General features: G+C 40.0%; 1 protein-coding gene across 2 annotated transcripts in view; it reads left to right on the top strand.

Annotated features, from left to right (window-relative positions):
- Window positions 1-9642, top strand: part of SVOPL (SVOP like) — a 61012-nt gene extending 51370 nt beyond the window's left edge. The window contains exons 14-15 of one of the 2 annotated variants that reach the window (XM_077781049.1): window positions 8624-8737; window positions 9181-9642. In XM_077781049.1, coding sequence (XP_077637175.1) covers window positions 8624-8737; window positions 9181-9192 — 126 coding nt within the window. In that variant the 3' untranslated portion in view covers window positions 9193-9642. Of the gene's footprint in view, window positions 1-8623; window positions 8762-9180 lie in introns of those variants that run through there. The other variant, XM_077781048.1, reaches the window with a different exon arrangement.
- Window positions 9643-21502: the final 11860 nt, after the last annotated feature.

The following is a 21502-nucleotide window of genomic DNA, read 5'->3' on the forward strand; positions in this document are numbered from 1 at the left end:
GATTCTTGCTCTCAAGAGGCTTTTTCAAGTAAGGAATTCACAAATATGAAATAATTACAATGATTTCAGGTAATGTAAATGCTTTGGAGGTAATATGATCAAGAGGTGACAGGCAAAACCTCTCTGAGAAGGTGACAATGGAGTTGAAACCTGAAATATGAGAAGTTGACAACTTACAAAGAAAAATAGCATTTCAAGTAGGATGCCTGGTGGCGTAAGGGCCTGGAGATGGGGCAGAGACTGGGGTGTTCCCGGAACAGAAAATAGCTGTGTGAGTTAACTGTGGAGAGATGTGCACGGTGAGAAAGTGCCTCACAGGCATATTGAGAAGTTGGGATTTTTTTCTGAGGAGCAGTGGGAAATAATTGAAGGGTTTTAAGCAGGTAAGTGACGTGATGAGTTTTGTGTTAGGTTGAGTTGATTTTTGTGTATGATTTAAGATAGTGTTCCAGGGGTGCCTGCTTGGGGTCCTGTCTCTCACTCTTTCTCTGTCCCTCCCCTGATCACCCATGTGCTCTCTCTCTCTAAATAAATAAACAAACATTAAAGATATTGGTTTAGGTATCAGGGTAACGCTGGCCTTATAAAATGAGTTTGGAAGTGTTCCTTCTTCTTTGTTGTGAAGGAATTTGAGAAGGCTGAGGGAGGATATAAAGCTGGCACCTGCTGGCCTCCATCTTTGGAGTGTAATTCCGTAAATTCCTAGTTGTGTGTTCAAGTAGATGCTTGCCTATCAGGGTGATGCTTTAAGAGAAGCAAATAGTCCTCTTTCACAAAAAGACTGGATGTGTTTCAGTGTGCTGCCTCTGTACAGTGGGGGTGTGGGAGGGTGACGTGGGTGGGGGAGGGATAGAGGGTATGGGTGGGAGGAGGGGCCAGGTAACCAGGTGATTTCATGCGAACCCGTTAAGAATTGTTCTTCAGTTCACTGTGACTGTGTGGATCTCATGGACACAAGGTCATGCATTGGCTTTCAAAGCTAGATGCTGTGGGGGTTCGTCTCTCAGGCACAGGTCTTAAAAGTAGGGGTACCACATGTGGGATTCAAACCCTTAGCTCCTCAGGGAGAAGCTTGGAGTTCTCAGTTCCCTCCTGATTGTGGTGGCTGCATCAAGAGTGGGAGTTATGGTAAGATTGTGTCTGAGCCTCTCCCAACTGTTTTGATGTGGATTTAGTTTTTGCATTTCTTTCAGAGGAAATGGTTTCATATTTAGCTGTAGATCTGGTCTGTTCACAAAGGAGGAGAGTTTAGGATCCTCCTATGTCGCCATCTTGAATGGGAACTTTTTAGGTTGATAACATACTTTTTATAGTCTGCTTTTTGCATGAAACAGTATGTTGCAGACATCTTTTCACATGAATAAAAGTCAAGCCCTCTGTTGCTGAAAAATAGACCCTTGTATGTATATTCCAAAAGTAACTTTCCAGTTACTAGTTCTGTATTGTTAAAGGTCTAGACTATTGGATATTTTTCTACTGTAAGTAATGTAATGAGCATCCTTGTGCTTGCATTTTTGCCTAACTTTGGGATTATGTCTTTAGGATAAATTCCTAGGAATTGGATTGATAAGTAGGTCAAGGGGTCTGTTCATTTTCCATTTTGACACATTGTGCCACAGCTCTCCTTTGGAAGGTTGTACTGGTGAGTAAGGTCCTGCTGCTTCACAGATTCACCAGCTGGTTTTGTCAGTCTTTGTCATATTTGCTAATCCACTGGCAATGAAATGATTTCTCTTCGTTATTATAATTAGTATTTATTTGATGAGTAATGAAACTGAATGCTCTTTGCACATTTTAATTAGGTTATCTTTTTTAGCTTGTCCATTTAGGGCCCTTCTCATGTTCCAAATCAGTTTTAAATCCTTGATTGGTGAGAGTCCTTCATATGTATGAAAGATTTCAACCATTTTCCTGACCTATTGTAAATATTCCTCCCAATTTTCCATGTTTTTCATTCTTATTTGTTCTCCTTGCTTTGTACAGAAACTAAGTTCATAGACACGTTTATCAATATTTTCTTCACAACTTCTGCGTTCTGTGATTAGGGTTATGACAATACACATCTCTTTGCCAGTGCTCTGTGGCCTTCTTGTTTTGGGGGAGAGGATTTATAAGCATTTTATTGAAGTACAACATACATATAAAAGCGTTCAAATCATAGGCATACAATTTAATCTTTATGAAGTGAAAGCATTTCTGATTCTGACCCAGAAATCCCTGACCTCTCCTCTCCCCAGCCATGGGATATGGTAGTAGGAAGCCGAATGTAGGCAACAGCTTTATGCTTTCCTAACTGGCAGGCCACTGGTCCCTATACACTTGATTTAATAACCTATTTTTACTTTTGGATTAGAAATGTCTATTTGCTCACATTTCCACAATTACTTGGTCTATTTCTAGCCTAACTATTTTAGTCCATTGATCTGTCTGGTTTCGTCACTGTCATATTCTCATTAGTTGAATGATATTTATAGTACATTTTCAAAACTGGCTGCCTAAGCCCCACCTCATTGTTCTTTTTTCCCAGATAAGCCTCAGAATCATTTAGTTACAATGTGCATCCTTGCCTGTCCAAATTCTATTAAGATCTTAATGATTAATTCATTAAATGTATCCATTAATTTAGGAGAAATGGACTTTTTTCCTCTTAGTATTATCTTCCTAAGAGCAGAGTTTGTCTCCATTTGTTTCATGTTTGTTCTATACTCCTTGCTGATATGTTACTATTTTCTTCAAAGAGCTCCTGAAGATCTTGTTAACTTTATTCTTAGGCATTTTAAGGCTTTTTATTGTTATTATGAATAGATTATTTGCTTTCATTATAAATTCTAGTCTTGCATTCTAAGTTGTTTGTATTTGGAAAGGCTGTTGGTTTGAAAACAGCTAGCTCATTGAATGCATTCGGGATGGTTTTTCATTTGAGCCTCTTGAGTTTTTCAAGTTTATAATCCCATCTGTATTGTGATTCTAGTCTATCCCTCCAGGTGGAAGCCTTCCAGTCAACAATTATTTATTAAAAACTTTAAAAAAATGCTTATAATTGAGAGACAGAGCGGAAGCTGGGGAGGGTCAGATAGAGAGAGGGAGACTAAATCAGAAGCAGACTCCAGGCTCTGAATTGTCAGCAGAGCCTGACATGGGACTAAATTCAACAAGCTGTGAGATCCTGACCTGAGCTGTAGTTGGACACTTAACCAACTGAGCCACCCAGATGCCCCTCTAGTCAACATTTTAATGTGCTTACAAACAGTAAACTCACCCCCATTGACTTTCTTTCCAGCCTCACTGCTTGAAGAGGTTCCTTCCTCTCCCTGTCCTCACTTCCTTCCCCCACTCACTCCCCTGCCTCCCATACCTACTGCAGCCATCCCTACTCCACCAAAAATGATTCTTGTTGGTGTCTCTGATGACAACCATTCATTTGTCATTTAGAGTTGAACTCTAAATTCAAACCTTGTTTTAATCTCCCATCACACTTCTCCCTCCGATGGCCACGTCCTCACTTTCTGTCATCTTCCCTTGGCATCCATCACCTGGTACACTTGGGGTTTTCTCCTGCATCTCCAGCTGTTCCTCCTCCGTCTCCTTGTGGTTGATCTTCTTCTTTTGTTGAGGATTGTGCTCAATTTTATACCCTCATCTTTTTTTAGATCTTAGTTTCCATGTAGGTGATTTCACCCATTTTTATGATTTTAGTTACTAATCATTTGCTCATAACTCCTAACTTTGTATTTCTGGACTAGGTCTTCTGAACTCCAGATTCATGTATGTCATTGCCTCCTGGGCATTTCCACTCGAACGTCTCAAAATCATAAATTCAGCGTGTTCAAAATCATACTCAGGATGTCTTTCTTTTCCAAACCCACTCCTCTTCCACAGTCTCCGTCAGTGAATGGTGTCACTATCCAACCTGTAGTTGTTCACTCCCTTCATCCTCCTCATCCTACTCAATCCCCAACCATGTGGATTTAGCCTCCTAGTAGATCCTGTATAATTCACCTCCCCTCCTTTGTCACCACCTGCACCACTCTGGTTCAAACTACCCTCACACCTCACTGGGCTGCCACATCTGGACTATTCTCCTGCAAGCTCTTACTCTCCTTCAATTTCCTCTCCTCCCTGTATCCATGTTGATCTGTGTTGTTTTATTTATAATCCTTTATTGTCTTACCCTTGCCCTTCCTCCTAGATGAAGACCCAGATCCTCAACTTGGTTTACAGGGCTCCACCAGTGAGGCTCCCAACCTTGTGCTCTTTCTTACCCATTTACCTAGCTATAAGCAATCTAGGTTTCATAGTTGATTACCACAGTTACCTCATTTTGGGATTCTCTCACTTGCTGCTCCCATGGACTGGAAAACCTCTCCCTTTCCACTCTTTCTCCACCTCAGTTTGCTATGATTAATTCTCTGCTCAGAAAAGCCCTCTCTGATGCCTTAAACTAAGTCTGGTCTCTGCTGTGAGCTTTTGAAATTTTCCTTCATATTAATTACTAGATTATAATTGCTAATTTGTTTTGCCAGGCTATGCAAAATGTCTCTTCCAATACTTTAAGCCTTTGAGGACAATATGGGCATGTTTTACTAAAACTTTTGTATTTCTGTCTTCTCCAGTGCCTGGCATGTAGTGGGCATCAAAACATTTTTTGAATTTTTTTTTATGTATAGAAAATATTAATCTCCAATACCCAATGTGGGGCTTGAACTCATGACCCCAAGATCAAGAGTCACATGTTCCTTTGAGCCAGCCAGGTGCTCCTGAATTTATTTTTTATATTGATTTTGTATCCAACTATTTTACTGAAATAGCTTGAGTCCTTGGAAAAGCTGATGCTAACAGAATTGCACGTGCAAGAGATTTGTTGGGAAACACCTGGCAGAGTAAATGAAAGAGGGAAGAGTGGATGGGAGAACCTGCACACTGTGGTGCAGGGGACAGCAGCGAGGGTCCGCGGAGGCAGTGTTTTATTAGTGAACCACTAGGTTGTATCTACTGGTGTTTATTTACAATTTTTCAATCAATACTCGTATTTATGAGGGCAGTTGGAGGTTTGTGTGTATCTATTTTATTTTTGTTAGGTTTTACAGTCATTGTCCTCCTGGCTTCATAAAAAAAAATTGGAAGCTTTTCTTCTTTCTCTGGACTCTTCATTGGAAATTCAAAAGAATCTCCTATGAAAATGAATCCTTGCACTTTTGAGGAGGTCCTTCTTTGGCCACTATATTTTTCTGGTGTTTTTGTTTTTCTTGGTTTTATATCTTTTCTAGAATAAATGTCAGGAAACATTTTTATTGAATATTCATTCAAATTTATTAGCAAAGAACTTTGGGGAATATTCTCTATGGTTCCTTTCGTTTCCTCTTTTACATTCTTAATCCGAAGCATTTATATGTTATAAATTTGTAATTTATCAAGTCCATTTGTTTCTGATTTGCAATTTATTCATTTAGGCTTTTGTTTTTATTTTTTTTATACTAGTTTCTTAGGTACTTCTTGAGTTGGAAGTATAGTTCATTGTTTTTCTTTTTGGTTAAGAAAGCTTACAATCCTTTTAAGATATTTCTCTCAATATAAAAAGATGCTTGCTATCAAATTCCGAGTACAGAAGTATATAATTGAGAAAGGGAAAATTCTCTTATCACCAAAACCAATCTTAATAGTTTGGGGTATATTCTTCCAGATGCTTTTCTATGCATATATTTGTGTGTGTGTCTATATTATCCGTAGATGCATGTACTTCCATAAATATGTGCATTAGCTACATCTATCTATGTCCATGTTAGAGTCACTGGTGGAACTCTCTCCACCCCCATATTTGAGTTGGGTATCAAGTCTGATGATGCATATACATAACACAAGGGTATAAAAGGGTGTTTTACTTAATTACATAGTTTGGGGCCCTGGAGAACAGAATAGCCCTCTCAAGTAGATCTTAAATGGCTCGAGAGGACAAGGCAAGGAGACTGGCTGAGGTTTTTACTGTGGCTGGGGGTCAGGGCTCCCATACTTGGGCAGGAGCTTGTGCGGTATGAAATTCTTGCTGGTACCTAGGCTTTGTCAGTTTTTCAGAAGTTGGGGCAGAAGAATTGGAGGGAGGGGTGAGGCTTAAGGGATGTCATCAGTTATCAAATGTCTGACTTGTCTTTACATTGTATATGTACATCTGTGTGAGTAGATAGGTAGCTAGGCTCGTATATAAACACATATACACAAACTCTCCACATAGCAAAATTTTTAAGTAGTCAACTTACTTGCCAAGTATTTTCACTTCCAGAGTTAATTTTTTTGTGTCCTGCTTATTGGCCTTCATCATTCATGCATCCATTATTTCTAAAAATATTTTGGATACACTACAAGTTTAAAGGCTTTCAGTGTTTTCATCTAAAACATTAAATTCTTTGATCCTTTCACAATTTATGCTCAAGGTCTGAGGTAAGAATTCAGCTTTAAAAAGCAACAAAACACTGCCTCGCTGGTTGTTCTCAGGCCACTAATCATCCTTTTGGCTGGCTATTCTCGGCTGATATATGCCAAGACGCCATTGTTGGAAACCCCACTTCCACACCGGGTTCTATTTTGGCACCAGTATCACACTGCTCATGATTAGAACGTCATTGCCACTTAGGCCAATAACTTCCCTCAGATTCTCTCACTTGCATTTGTTCTTGGAAATTTCCTGATTTTTCTTACATGTTAATTCTTTCAAATAAACCTTAGAGTCAGATTTTTTCCCCTAAGTTGACTAAAAAAATCCTACTGGGATTTGGATTGAAAATCCATTAGACTTACAGATTACTTTTAAAAGTATACTTCCACAGTTTTACTAGATTTACTCAATTTTACATAATCTGTAAATTTTCTTCATATACACCTTGCACATTTCTTACTTACTCCTAAGTATTTTATTTTTGTCCATTACACATTTAATATTCTGTGTTGTTTTTGAGATTTGACCCATGGATTTAGAAGTGGAGATTTTGCTGTTATTTTTCTGTTATTTCTAGTTTGATACCCGTTTAGTCAGAACATATTCTAGGATTTTAAATCTTTTAGGTTCACTTTATGCCCCAGAACATGGTCTATGCTGGTGAATGTTCCAGGGGCAGTAGAAAAGAATGTGTATTCTGCTGCTGTTGGGTAAGCTGTCCTGTAAATGTCAATTAGACCCTGTTGGTTGATGGGGTCATAAAGGTCTTCTATATCCCCCTTTTTCTGTCTACTAGTTCTACCGATAGTTGGGAGAGGGCAGTCTTGAAGTTTCCAACTCTATGTGGATCTATCTAGATCTACTTTCAGTTTTTACTCAATATATTTTTGAAATTTTTTTGGTATACAAACTTTTAGAATTGCTGCATCTTTTTTTTTTTAATTTTTTAAAATGTTTTATTTCTAGAAGAGAGAGAGAGACAGCGTGAGCAGGGGAGGGTCAGAGAGAGAGGGAGTCACAGACTGAAGCAGGCTCCAGGCTCTGAGCCGGCAGTCAGCACAGAGCCCGACGCGGGGCTCAAACCCACGAACCGCGAGATCATGACCTAAGCGAAAGTCAGACGCTTAACCGACTAAGCCACCCAGGCGCCCCGAATTGCTGTATCTTATTGACTAGACCTTTTTTTAACTGTGTAATGTCCCTCTTTGTGTCCTTGGTCTAGACTGGATTTTAGAAGTAGAGATGAACAGATCTTTCTTTTTGATGGAGTACATCAAAGAGGGGCCTGGAAATCCACATTGTAACACAGTTCTCAGATGATTTTTATAATCAGGCATTAGGGTTCTTGGTTACAAACAAGAGACATTGAATTTAGGCAGAAAAGAAGTTATTGGAAGACTATCCAGTCACACCTACTAGATGGCTAGAACCCTGCTAGGAAGCCCAGCCTCGTATATCTGTAGGGAAGCCAAAACAAAACAAACCAAACAATCTCCAAGATGCAGTTGCCTCTGATCCTGGCTAGGAGAGCAGTTAGGTTTTGCACCTTCAGGCAGCCCTGGGTTAATGGATGTAGGAGATGGCAGTGTCTGAACTAGCTACTAACACAGCATGATCTTGGCCAAAGGCTGTATATAAATTAGTAGAAATCCATTCTGAATGTGGAAAACTGAACACCAAAGTTTTCATTGTCACACGCGAAGCGTCATGAACATACATAAGACCTGTTATCTTTCCAGAGACCACTAGATTACATTTCCAAAACCTTTCTCCCTAGTTCATCCTGTCAGAACTGAAGGGGCCAAGCGGACGTTTGGCAGAGGGAGTACTGCGTACACTGAACTAGAGGTTGAGCAAACTAAACTGGTATGATGAGAGTGTGGGGAAACCGGATCTCTCTACCTTCCCTAGGGACTGGTTTGCTCTGGAGATGCCTGAGGAGTGGGTGCAGAGAGGTCTGACCTGGCCAGTACCTACTAATGTCAGTCTCTGCTCACAGAATCACACAAAATGCCTGCAGCAGCTGGGCCCAAATAAATAACTCGCCAGAGGTGTCAGGAAGGCACAAGTTATAGAATGGCTGCAAATAATGACATTCATTCATGTCTGTGGAGAGATGATTTCCCCTTTGACATAAAAAATCAGCTGAGAAGACACTAGGCCACAATAAATGGAGTCATTCCTTGTGACTTGCAGGTTCTTATGAGCGCATCCTTTCTGGGAGCCCTGTGTCTTTTCTCATCAGTCTGTGTTGTATGTGCCATTTCTGCATTGACTCTCCCTATTGAGACCAAAGGACGGGCCCTACAGGTAAGTGGTGCAGAAATCTCTTGACCAAAGGAAATGAACTTGGAACATGGAAATTCTTCTTTGAAGTAGACATGACATCCAAGTGTGTACTAACACAATGGTGTGGAGTAAAAAAAACCCTGGGTATCCAGCTGGCTTGCATGTAACTTCGAGCAGCGCTGAAGCTAAAGTAACCAATTATTCATTTCAAACCTTTGCGAAACTCTTCAAAGAGGATACTATGGTGTTATTTTCCCTGAATAATGTATTATACTACAATAACAACTCTGAAACTACCATTGCCATTACCAGGTACACAAAGTTATATACTAGGGTCTTAATTTATTACAAGCTTATTAAGAAATCCTCTATTACTAGTTTCTAGTGTCTGACAACTGAGGATGAATGGAGAAGGCTTTCTTTTTATTAAATGTATTGATCTACTAAATCGCTTCTTATTCCAGCAAATTAAATGAAGACCTGCAAACCAATGTCTACCAGAGAAGAAAAATGCATTTTGTCTTTACAAAGAGCTGTGGCACATTTTTAAAAACTTGGTTTAATTTCTGTATGCTATTTGGTAATTAAGAAACTGATTATGTATTTTTGAAAAATAAGGCACATGAGAATGAGGTGGGTTAATTTTGTATTCCCGTCTATAGAACTTTTATAAAAATATACTTCAAAGATTGGAAAGGTGGGTCTATGGGAGGTGGGCAGGGGGAAGGTAGCTTTTCTTCTTTGACATGAAGTCTGTTAAAGTTTCTCAGAGAAAACGCATATGTATTTGATATTCTCCCATGCGGCTTGTAGCAAAAGTTGGACTGAAATTGTGTAGCCAAGGCATGAACTTGGGGCTGTATCATTAAGCCTTTCAAAACAAAGTCACCAAATTCACAAGAAAAATGAGCGTTTAAATTGTGGCCTCTACATTGATGAAAACTGCTTATTTATAAAATATGCTCAAATGAGTCATATATAATTAGGAAGAAGCCAGGAATAAACTAATTTTTCTCATTCTGTTTGTATTCTAACTTCATCACTTTATGGGAGTCGATTCCCATGAGATTAAAAAAATGAAAGAGTGCAGCAAACCCTCTGACATCATGTGACTCATTGCCCTCTATTGAGCAACTGCTTACATGCAGGACATCATACCTGTGCTTATCACTTCAGCAGGTTAGGTATGGTGTGGAAAGAAAACACCAAAGGCTTTTATATTTAGATTCTTTGACTGCTATTCAGGCTTACTGTGGGAAGCTCTAAAACTCAGGACCCTGTGGCTTGACTCACCTACCCTTCCAAACCCCTTTGCAGTGGAAAAAGAACTCACTACAACCACATTCAAGTATCACTGTATTAGCAAGCTGTGTGTATGAGAGTGTTTATACCCCTGCTTCCATAGGGGTGCAAATCACCCCTATTTGAACAAGAGGCATAAATAGCTTCAAGTCAGGAAACTTTTTCTGTCAAGGGCTAGACAGTATTTAAGACTCTGTGAGCTAAACATGGTCTCTGTCACACACCGCCAGCACCTCACTAGCCTTAAAAAATGCAAAGGGACGCCTGGGTGGCTCAGTTGGGTAAGCGTCCAACTCAATTTCAGCTCAGGTCACGATCTCACAGTTCGTGAGTTCGAGCCCTGCATTGGGCTCTGTGCTGACTTGTGTGGAGCCTGCTTGGGATTCTCTCTCTGCCTCCTCCCGTTAGCGCTCTCTCTCAAAAATAAATAAAAAACATCAATTTTTTTAAAAAATGCAGAAAATATTTGTAGCTCTCAGACTATTGAAAAGAGGGCCATAGGTTAAATTTTGCTAATGGGCCGTAGTTGAAATACATTTTTAGGCCCAAGATGAAGCAGCTCCTGCCCAGGGCGCTTTATCTGCAAACTGAAATAACTTTCATGTCCCTGTCAATGTTCCACCAGGCCAGAAATCGTGTGTTCAGCCAGCTGGCTGCCAAGCCAACTCCAGCCTCTTCCTTCCTTCCTTATTTTTCAATCCTATCAAAGTTTCTTGCCTTCTGGCCCAGGTTGCAGGTCTCTGGACTCTTGGGAGTGGACATTGCCTGCTTCATAAAGTGTCAAATAAGGTCTGTTTGGATCACCTATATTGTCTTCTTTAATCATTTTGAACTGAGTTTGGCAGCAAGAATAATCTGAAGCCGACTGCTAACGGCCTGTGGGACAGTGAGACGCAGAGGCAGGAAGCCTGCTCAACCCTTTGAGTTCACTGTTGCTCTAGTCAAAACCAAAGGCCGTGGGTGAGTCACTCCAGGCTTTGTGTGCAACTCTTTGATCTAAAACAACTATGGGTTTAAAAATATATATTTCTATATAATCATAAATATAAAATATATATATTAAAATATAGTTCCCAGAAAGGGCCCAGACGATTACAGTGGGAATCTGCAAAGGGCAGCAGCAGTGAGGGAACTCCTAAAACTTGGAGGTATCATCCATTGCATGAAGTTCTGGGAGATGTGGGGCAATAAGACATTTGAACTCTTCTAACCAGTGGCACAATCGAAATAGGCACAGGTTGGACTATTAAAAGCCATTGCTAATCAGAATCTTGGAAGCCAAAGGTGCAAAGTTGGTAGGTGTGGGCTGAGCACTCCAATCTAACATCTTTTAAGTGGCAAGTGTGCCCAGATTCTGGGCAAGGATATGTGGGTCACAGAACAAACACTAGGTCACACTTAGCAACCTCAAAAAACAAAACAAAACAAAACAAAACAAAACCCCCCCCACCAACCTACAAGGTATCTAGGAAACCACAAAATCCCATTCCTCTGGTACCTCTCTCTTAGGTATCAATTCAGCTCTGAGAGACCCAAGGCTTAAAGGAATAAGATGTTTAGGTTTCAAAGAACTGAGTGCTTTACCTTCCAGCACACCTTGTCTAAGAAGTGTGGTCCTGGAAGCCGAATCTACTGACTAGAAGTGCCCTTGAAAGTAAGGGTTCCCAAATCAACAACCAGGAAGGGATACCTATTTTATTTATTTATTTATTTATTTTTTTTTTATAATTTTTTTTATTTATTTCTAGGAGAGAGATAGACAGCGTGAACAGGGGAGGGTCAGAGAGAGAGGGAGACACAGACTCTGAAATAGGCTCCAGGCTCTGAGCTGGCAGTCAGCACAGAGCCCGATGCGGGGCTCGAACCCACGATCCGCGAGATCATGACCTAAGCGAAAGTCGGACGCTTAACCGACTAAGCCACCCAGGCGCCCCAGGGATACCTATTTTAATTGGTACGTAGGAGTCTCCGAAATTCCAAAATACCTTCACTGAGTCAGTGCAAATGGCTAATGAGAAGTTGAAGAGACATAAGAGTTACGTAAGACTCTGAGACCATGGGACATCTACCCCCTCTTATCTTCCTTTACCTGAGTACTCAGTGTACTGAATACCTGAGTTGCCTTTATACTCTGAAGAGACCACTGGGCCATGAACAAAGGTCCTGAGGTTGGTGGCCTTCAAACTGCAACAGTTCCAAGGCCAGAAACCTAAGACCACAGCTGGGCCTCCCCTGTTGCACCCATCCGAGGGGGTCCATCAAAACAGAGGACCACAGGGGCGCCTGGGTGGCTCAGTCGATTAAGCGTCCAACTTCAGGTCATGATCTCATGGTTCATGGGTTCGAGCCCCACATTGGGCTCTGTGCTGACAGCCAGCTCAGAGACTGGAGCCCATTTCAGATCCTGTATCTCCCTCTCTCTCTGACCCTCCCCTGTTCATGCTGTCTCTCTCAGAAATAAATAAAAAACATTAAAAAACAACAACACAGGACCACAAATTGGTGCAATCAACTGTGACACTGGAAAGAAGATTGTCCTTGAAGGTTTTATCAAATCTGAATGCCTCCTTACCCCCTCAAAGGAGGGACCTCTGCCCCACCCCAGGCTAGAGTTGGTGGAAATCTGGGGAATTCTCTTGGAAACTGCTATCAGTTATTCCCTTAAACAGCCAAGGGGAAGCTAAAATTAATGGAAACACTTACCAAGTGTGATCCTTGGAAAATTGGCTGAAGCTGGTAAAGAGTGAATCTTTCAAGGTGTTCACTATTGCCAGGAAGATTTACCATTTGTGCTCCCTGAAACTTGACAAAGTAGTTGAAAGAACCTTTTAAAATGGAACTCCATGGTACTGATGAAGGAGCATAATGCAGGCTGAAAGCAAAGTACAAGCTAGCCCTCTCCATGGCCTCCCCCCTCCCACGCCCCCCCCCNACAGAAAAACAGGAAGGGACAAAATAACCAAATGGTTAAATTGATAAGAGGAGTCTCCAGTTTACAAGGAAAAGGCAATGCTAGGAACTCTCTACTGTTAATGTTAATGCCTTGCTAGAGAAAAAAACAACCTTAGCTTAATGATAGCTAGGCCTCCAGCAATCTGTGAGTCTTGAGCATATGAATGTCTTTTTGGAGACTTCACTTTTGAGTTTACCTCCCCCAAGTCCATAATATATAACCAGTCATTGTACACGCCAGTGCAGCTCTTTCTGCCCATGAGTCCTGTCCCTGAGCCTTAATAAAATCACCTTTTTGCACCAAAGATGTCTTCAAGAATTCTTTCTTGGCGGTCAGCACCAAACTCCACCATCAGTCAGAAGTTGGCCAAATATTGGGGCACCTGGGTGGGTTAGTAAGTTAAGCATTGTACTCTTGATTTTGGCTCAGGTCATGATCTTGTCTGTGAGACAGAGCCCCAAAGACAAATATCTCTAAATCGAGAACACAGGAATCTTTTGATTTCTCTTAGAGATCATCTTCCAGATATAAAAAAAGCAAACTTAAAGTAGTTGGATAGGTGGGTCAGCCCCTTAATAGCACTCAGGGTGCAACCTGAGGGATTATAAACAACTATCTTTGTCTTACAAATTGAGACTTTAGAAGAACAGGAAAGGCCACCCCCCCCCCTTTTTTTTNGCCCCCCCCCCCCCTTTTTTTTTTTTTTTTTACCAATTCCCAAACCTCCTTTATTCATCTCAAAACCTTTGGAAAATTCTGGTCTTAGGGTAGGTGCCTGGGTGGCTCAGTTGGTTAAACATCGACTGTGGCTCACTCAGGTCATGATCTCACCATTCATGGGTTTGAGCCCTGTGTTGGGCTCTGTGCTAACAGTTCAGAGCCTGGAGCCTGCTTCGGCTTCTGTGACTCCCTCTCTCCCTGCCCCTCCCCTGCTTTCTCTTAAAAATAAGCATTAAAAACGGTTTTAAAAAAAATTGTTTCCAAGGGCACCTGTGTGGCTCAGTTAAGCATCCGACTTCAGCTAGGGTCATGAATTCACAGTTTGTGGGTTCGAGCCCCACATCAGGCTCTGTGCTGACAGCTCAGAGCCTGGAGCCTGCTTCAGAGTCTGTGTGTGTGTCTCTCGCTCTTTGCCCCTCCCCCGCTTATTCTGTCTCTCAAAAATAAACATTAAAAATTTTAAAAATTGTTTCCAAAATTTTTTGTAACAAGAAACTTTAAAGTTATACTAAGGTAAAGTAAATGGTGGATATTCACGGAATATCTAGATCATTTACAAGTAGGAGAAAATACTGTGACATTAACCACTGAACATGGGTTTATCCATTCATGGCTTCCTTTTACAGAGGAAATAAAAATATTTGGGTCTNAAACGGTTTTAAAAAAAATTGTTTCCAAGGGCACCTGTGTGGCTCAGTTAAGCATCCGACTTCAGCTAGGGTCATGAATTCACAGTTTGTGGGTTCGAGCCCCACATCAGGCTCTGTGCTGACAGCTCAGAGCCTGGAGCCTGCTTCAGAGTCTGTGTGTGTGTCTCTCGCTCTCTGCCCCTCCCCCGCTTATTCTGTCTCTCAAAAATAAACATTAAAAATTTTAAAAATTGTTTCCAAAATTTTTTGTAACAAGAAACTTTAAAGTTATACTAAGGTAAAGTAAATGGTGGATATTCACGGAATATCTAGATCATTTACAAGTAGGAGAAAATACTGTGACATTAACCACTGAACATGGGTTTATCCATTCATGGCTTCCTTTTACAGAGGAAATAAAAATATTTGGGTCTATTAGTAAACATGTTTTGTGCCACACTGAAAAATTTCCTGTGAAGAATATACTTCTAGAAATTATAGGATGTATCTACACATTTGACAATCCACAAAGTGCTAGCATAAGAGTCCACAACTGTTTACTGTTAAAGAATTAATGATTCTGAGGGGGTTAATAATTCTAAATAACATATGTGAATAAAGGAAACATCTCTGCCTAAGAGTAGGATTATTTAGGGTAAGAAAAGGCATCAGATATGAAGATGTATTTTTACTAAAGTTTATGAAGAATAATTTGTTCAAAGGGAAACAATCGATAATACCAGAATGAGAGAAAAAAAGGGCAAAATCTGATGAACATGTGTAGTTAAAACTAAGATTGGAATGGATCTGTTTCTTTGAAAAATGAGTTTTAATATAAAAAATACACTGGTACAAAATTAGAATTTGGTTTTCTGTTAAAAGGACAGTTTTCTTAGATTGTTGGTCTGCTCTTAATAAGATACTGTAAATAAAAATTTTTGCTTTTTAGGTATGTGGTAGAGTCTCCTCCCTAAAGAAAAAGACCTCAAGATAAAGGAAGGCAACCTGGTTAGTATGCATACATGACTTCCCTCATGATCCTGTTACATGAGACCACCAATCACACTGTATGCCTATACATTACCCACACATGGGAGACCAAGAGGTAGAAAATGTGTAAAAGTCTATGCCACATGGCATTCCGGGCTCAGTTTTTTTTTTGGGGGGGGGGTATGAACCTGACTGAGCATGTCCTGGCACATAGTGGCTTCCTGGAGAGAAAAGCCTCAGTGTCACAACTCTGTGTGAGAAACCTGCTGCGGTGGATTACCTACCAGAATTTCTATCTTACCAAAATAACTTACTGTGCTTCATGCTGCCTTTAGCAGGTCTTTAATTATTTAACCCAGTTTTCTCAATATTAAAAGAGTTAAGGTTTTAAAATTTTTTTACTTTAGAGAGAGTTCACATGCACATGTGAGTGGGGGAGGGGCAGAGGGAGAAAGAGAATCTCAAGCATGGAGCTGGATCCCACAACCCTGGAATCACCCTACGTGAGCTGGATGCTCAACCAACTGAGCCACCCAGGCGCCCCTAAAAGAGCTAAAGGTTTTAAAAAAGAACTATGTAAATTTCTCTATTTGTCTTGGAAGTCACTTCAGTTAGTGGTTATCTTTGACAAAATTCCCTCAAATTCTAAGCAAAATCTTTTTGACCTTGAACTGATACTTTCTAAAGAAAAATGTTAAATGATAAAGGAAACACAGTCAGTGATGTTTAACCTTCTTAGGCTCTATCTATAGGAGTATATGTTATCAATGTAAATGTTCCAGGAATTACATTAAATCCTAAAAATGATATGTACTGGTATGTTATTAGTCACAATTCCAGTTATTATCTTAATATGTTCTAACACAGAAATAGCATTTGCTGATTAATTCCATTATACTGAATAACCATTACATCTTTAACCCTGGGCATTTTCAAGTCTTCCATCATTAACATAGTGTTATGGTTTCACTCTGGTATTTTGGCAAATGTCAGATTCACAGAAAGGGCCCTACCAAGTACTCTTGACCACGGATACTGCCACCAAATTTTAAGGTGTTAAACCTTGGGTACATATTTCACAACTAAGGAAACCATCTGGCATCTGGTCCTATGTAAACACAAATTGACTAGGAAGAGAAGCAGACATTGAGATCAAGTGTTTCCTCCCATGGCACCACATCAAGAACGATTACTCCTTCCCCTCTCCATCATTTTCCTAATTGTTAGACCATGAAGGTCTTTATGATTCTTTCGTCCACTTTACGCTTTGCCCTGGCTTGCAAAGAAGATACTATTACACACATATCTCAGGTCATCACAAAGAATGGTAATCAAACCTCCTACAACCTCAACTACTAGGTCTCCTATGATGCAGGAGATTCTGTAATTTTTTTATACTTGTCACAAACTTCTCCTGATTTCCAATGCCTCAGTTTCTCTAACAAAAGTGCACTGGATAAACACTTCTGGGGAAGTAGACAATTACATGAACTACACAAGTAGACCACTGGCTTAAAGAAATATCCCTCTTACTGAGAATTTTTTAGTACTTTTTAAAAGACATTAATTTTGAGAGAGAGTGCGTGTGCAAGCAGGGATGTGGCAGAGAGAAGAGACAGAATCCCAAGCAAGCTGTGCGCCGTCAGCAGAGAGCCCCATGTGGGCCTCAATCATGACATGAACAGAAAGCATTTTTTTATTTCTATTTGGTGTGGGACACAGTGATGAGGGATAGAAGCAGACAAATGTTTACCTTTAGTGTGGAAGACTGACCGATAGCCTGCTGCATAGTTCTGATAAGGATCAAATATGTACTGGCTACTACCTTCTTAAAGGGTCTTATGTCTGCCTGCACAACTCACCAATAGTTAACACTGAGCTGGATGATAAGCACCAGAGAAATCTTGTGAAAGTGGTTTTACAAGTAGAAAATCAGAGACATTTATGATGTAATACTCCCTCCATGTGCCCTTCCCTTGAGCACGAAGCAAATAACCCCAGCTTCATACAGCAAAAGGGCAGCTTCTTCTGCCCATGTGTCCTGTCCCTGTGGCATAATAAAGCACCTTTCTGCACCAATGACGTCTCAAAAATTCTTTCTGGACCGTTTGCTCACTGCCCCACAGAAGCAGGAACCCTGGCCCAGGTGCATTCTCCAAACCCCAGACATTATTTTGATGCCAAGAATTCGTGTCTCCCTAATATGCTATGTTCTCTCTGTGAAGTTTTAAATGCATGTGGGCAGCCGCTGACTAGCTAGCAGATCATCTGTCCAACTGGAAAGACAAAACAGAAAGGAAGAACATAACCAGCCCCAAGAATATGTGCAGGACATCTTTTCTGAATACTACACTGAGAGCTGAAGAGCCAATGGTAACCGAGTCACATTATTTTTGATCAAACTTCTTGAATAGTCAAGAGGATGATCAAAAGTGGGGTAGGGGGACTTCTGAAATAAATTTCTAGGTCCAAGATGGAGCCACTCTACCCAGGATGCTGCATTAGCAAACGAAAACTTGAATAACGTCTGTATCCCTATAAATGTCCCACTTGTCCAGAAACACAATATACTCAGTCAGCCAATCCCCAAATGCCAAGCCAGCCCTGGACTCTATACTTACCTTCTTTGTCTCTTCTACCCCATTTCACAGTTCTCTTGACCCTTGAAAATGAAGACTGCTCACTTCATAAAGTGTTTGTCTGAATCACCTAAATTGCTTTCTTTAATCATTTTTAAAGGTCTGCAGACCCACCCTGGTCTATCAAGAATTTTAGGCCCAAATATTTGATGTAAAGACATCTTGGTTACACATGTAAGGTTAGCTGAACAACCCACTACCAATCACAGCTGGAAAACCTGAGGCTGATGTTAGCAGCAATTTATAACCAAAGGATAGTAGTAATTCACAACCATAGTCAACAATGACAAAGCTGATGCTCAAGCACCTGCCCAAGCACTTCAGGAACTCCCAGTACCTGTGGAGGCATCAAAGCTTAAGGAACTTTACAATGTTGTCCACCAATGTCTAGTACCCAGGCTTCCTAGAAGACACTAAATTAATCAACAGCAAATATTATTACCATGATTTTAATTGAATACAAAATTGAGAAATCCTTTATAAACTCACGTGTATTGCTTACCCTCCTTACTAGTATTAGTCATTAGTAGAAGTGGTAGTCAACAGATTTCAAGTCACTTACCTGTAACAAGTTTTTTGGTTTCAAAGCTCACTAAAAGGTAAAATCAGTCATGTAACTGCAATCTCTGTACAAAGAATATTTTACTTGATACATTGCGAAAGAGGTTGAATTTGTTTGAACTTAATGATTTTTTTTTAATTTTAAAGATTTTTAAAAAAATTTATTTTTGAGACAGACACAGAGCATGAGCGGGGGAGGGGCAGAGAGAGAGACACAGACTCTGAAACAGGCTCCAGGCTCTGAGCTACCAGCACAGAACCCGATGCGGGGCTCGAACCCACGAACCATGAGATTGTGACCTGAGCCAAAGTCAGACGCTTAATCGACTGAGCCACCTAGGTGCCCCTATTTTAAAGATTTTAAGTAATCTCAACACCCAACATGGGGCTCAAACTCACAACCTCGAGACAGAGTCTGTTGCATGCTCCACCGACTAAGCCAGCCAGGTGCCCTGAAACTAATAGTTTTACATATGTAAGAGAAATTCATTTAAGTCTCTTTAAGCATAGTCTACAACAGCAAAAAATCATTCTGTAGTATGAATGCCAAAACATTTATTTTAGACTTTCTGTACGTTGGGCTTTCTTAACATACACTGTCCTCATCAATAAATCCCTAGAATCAATTGGATAAGAGAATCAGCATTATTGTCAAAGCATAGTGCCTCACTCTTGTTGACATTCTTCCTCTTTCGTCTTAAGAACACCTTGATTTTCTTTGGAAAAATGCCACTTCTCAGGTCCACACATTCCCATTCTAAGGGTGAGAAGTGCTTAACCCTGGTTGATCCTTATATTCTATCCCCTCCCCCTAAACAATAACTGGGCTTTAATCATCAGTAATGGAAAGACTCCTGACTGGATTTTCTGGCCCATTTGTCTTATGTTTAAAAGGCACTAGAGAGCATGGATAAGGAATTCACTCAAGTATCCTGATATATGGTAGGGGACATTAAAGTTGACTTTTTTCCACATCACATTTGAAAATATAGGAAAGAGAATTTTACAAAACATTTAACTTGTAATTTTTAGGTAAGGGCTTTTTTTTAAGACTCAAATTGGGTCTTAATTATTCTACTTAACTCAAGAATCAGATAGAAGTCTATTCCTACCCCTATTAAAAAGTAAGTTCTATTTAATATCCAATAGTGAGTTTTAAACAGTTGTAATTTAAGAGACTCAAAACTTTCTAAGGTTTACAGGTGAAATTAACATAGGTAAACTTTCAAAGTGACCTATGCAAGTCCCCACTCTGTCTTCCCTTCCTCTTCCAACAGGTTTTAGGTAAGGAGAATTTTTCATGGCATGTTTGTTTTTCGTACTTTCAGGGGAGTGGGAATCAGTGATTAAAGTTACCATACCCTTCCTGTTTGTAAAATTATTTTTTGTTTATCTTGTAAGGCTGGTAAAATGCATGTGTTAGATTTTTTTTAAAAAACGTTTTCCTATTATTTATGGACTAGTAGCTCATCCCTAGATGTATCAGTTTTATAGGGAAACACACAAAGGTAGTAATGAGTAGAGACTCAAACTAGGTAAAATTCTACTGAATCACAAATAGTAATTTTTCTATTAAAATTCCTTCTGGTAAAACAATCACAGTAAAAATCCATCAAAGCTAATTTTATTAAAAAATCAAAGCACCAGTTGCCCCCCTCCCCAAATTAAAAAACAAAGACCCAACGACAACAAAGACTACTGCCTCAGATGTCCTTCGTGAAAAGCCAATCTTTGTGGGGAAAGAAATCGGTGGTCTGATTGGCTAGCATTATGCTCACGCAGGAACACGAGCTACCACCATGTGAACAATGCCTTACTAAGTACACACCCAAGATGAAAGGGCAATATATGTAAAAAGATATCAACTATTAATTTACATGAGGTTATAAAATACTTTTAAAAATATGAATGTTATTTAAAAGGTGGACCTCCGTAAGAAATTAGATGGTTGAACTCATTGTCATGTCCATAATAATACCAATCAGATCATTCAATTTCTCTCATTCATAACAGAAAATAAGCACACCTTCTATTTACATCTAAAAACATTTTGCTCACAGGTAGCAAACTTTAGGGATTCACGTTAAGTTACGGATCAGGCTTCACCAAAGGAGGGATTCCTCTTTTCATTGTCTAACTAGTCTGTCCATGGAACCCAAATTAACAAGTTAAGCACTGTCACAACATAGGAATTTGAAATGCAAATTCATAAATGGAGCAATCAGCTGGACTCACCCTTCTGATTGTGGAGTGAGTCTTCACGAAAGCATTCCTAAATTATATTGCATTTTTGTATGGTGTCAGAGTAAAACATGGGGCCTATTCTTTAGCTTGGAAAAGCAGGTCAAACTACCAAGGGAAGAGGCCATTTTCCTTTTAGCACATCCAACATCCGACCCCTCCATTCAGAAAAGACAAGTGAGGCCTGTTAATTCAAAATGACAAAAAATTGCATTGCCAGATGCTCCTGTACAGATATATTCTGTGTATCTTATAATTGCCTTATGCCAAAAAGATCAAATGCTTGACACATGGGAAAGCTCTTGATGAGCTGGACTTAGGTAAATCCTAGCTCCCGCATGGTCTGTTCATTCACAAGCCCTGGCCAAAGGTGTGGTCATATGATCACATTTAGCATCAGGGGGTCTTGCAGCTAACACAGTGGGCTCTGGTTCTAAATCCAGAGGGAAATCAATTGGAGTTCTTGATTAGAGATCATTAACACTGTAGTGTTTAAAGTTTAGGTAAAGGGTGCTTGAATCACACTGAACTTTTGGGAGACGATTCTTTAAATAAGCACAGTTATTTAGGCTCACGTTTTACCTTTACTTCTATTAGAATTTCAGGACTGTTTTGCTGGGATCCACCTGGGCACAAAGGTGCTTGTTAATTTAAGGTCACAGGGCTTTAATCTTAAAGACCATTACAAAAAGGCTGTTTGGAGGGACAAACACCTAGTTTTAATGTAATTTATATTATGGATGGCTACAGG

Source organism: Crocuta crocuta, unplaced genomic scaffold (assembly GCF_008692635.1).
Source record: "Crocuta crocuta isolate KB4526 unplaced genomic scaffold, BGI_CrCroc_1.0 scaffold228, whole genome shotgun sequence".
In the NCBI taxonomy this organism is placed as follows: domain Eukaryota; kingdom Metazoa; phylum Chordata; class Mammalia; order Carnivora; family Hyaenidae; genus Crocuta; species Crocuta crocuta.